The sequence below is a fragment of the Camelina sativa genome, unplaced genomic scaffold (genome assembly GCF_000633955.1).
Source record: "Camelina sativa cultivar DH55 unplaced genomic scaffold, Cs unpScaffold02974, whole genome shotgun sequence".
Taxonomy (NCBI): domain Eukaryota; kingdom Viridiplantae; phylum Streptophyta; class Magnoliopsida; order Brassicales; family Brassicaceae; genus Camelina; species Camelina sativa.
This window is the reverse complement of record NW_010924083.1, coordinates 1-943: the sequence shown is the minus strand read 5'-3', so window position 1 is coordinate 943 and position 943 is coordinate 1. Positions and strand designations below refer to the sequence as shown.

General features: G+C 40.7%; 1 protein-coding gene across 1 annotated transcript; it reads right to left on the bottom strand.

Annotated features, from left to right (window-relative positions):
* Window positions 1–6: 6 nt before the first annotated feature.
* LOC104774463 (protein argonaute 8-like) lies at window positions 7–902 on the bottom strand (the record flags this gene model as incomplete). Its single annotated transcript, XM_010499065.1, has 3 exons — window positions 717–902; window positions 223–614; window positions 7–133 (listed from the first exon to the last, which is right to left on the bottom strand). Coding segments are annotated over exons 1-3 (705 nt in total), but the record flags the coding sequence as incomplete, so codon positions are not given.
* Window positions 903–943: the final 41 nt, after the last annotated feature.

Genomic DNA, 943 nt, shown 5'->3' with positions numbered 1-943 from the left:
GTTGAGGGACAAGCCTCCCTGAGTAGTTCTGAAGCTTGAATGGAATCCTTTGCAACAAACAACACCTTCACCGACATTCGCAAAGTACTTGGCGTCATTGTGGAACAAAGATTGGCGAACTAGGAAACAACCTCTGCGCATGCAAAACAGAAATTAATTTGACATCATCAACATACTAATACAAGATCAAAAGAATATCAAGAAATGGTTTTTAATACTTACTGTCTAGCTGCGTTTTGGCGCAAAATGACATCCATCACTCTAATCACATCTTGAAGATGATGATTTGTTTCCTTTCCTTGGAGAGCATTTGCAATAGCTTGCATTGGGATTTCTGTAGCAGATGAGCTGATTGTAACATTGAACTTCTTGGATTGGTGAGGAAGTCTTAGTCTTTTGTCTGCATTTCTCCTAGAAGGAGCGTCTTCAAGAACAACGGAGAAGTCTAGTTTGGATCTCGGAAGGGGACCGACGGTGTAAAGATTCTGGTCGCCATCATAAACAAAGTGTTTGAAATCCAAATCAGTTTGATAAGTCTGTTGAACTTTTTCAAGAATCTTTCTGCCAATAGACTTGGCTATAACTGGACTACCATCTTCATAGGTGATAGCAACCTGTATCCAAAGATCCAAGAGACAAAATCCATTGTAAAGAACGTACGTACTTCAAAACAGCCATGGAGACAGGACAGTAAAATTAGGAAACAAGAAACGTACGCTGTAATGGAAGAAATGTTGACAAGTTGGATTACTGAAGTTGACTCTAAAGTGATTAGTAAGCAGATGAATCTTGTCTCCTTTGGAACCGTTGCCACGCCGAGCCATTGGAAGAAGACTTCTCTTGCTGCTCTTCACAGATTCCCGTTCCACGGGTTGGGGAGGCGGTAAACTCGTATCATCCATTACTGGAGTAGCAAATTCCACAATGTCAGAATTTATAACAA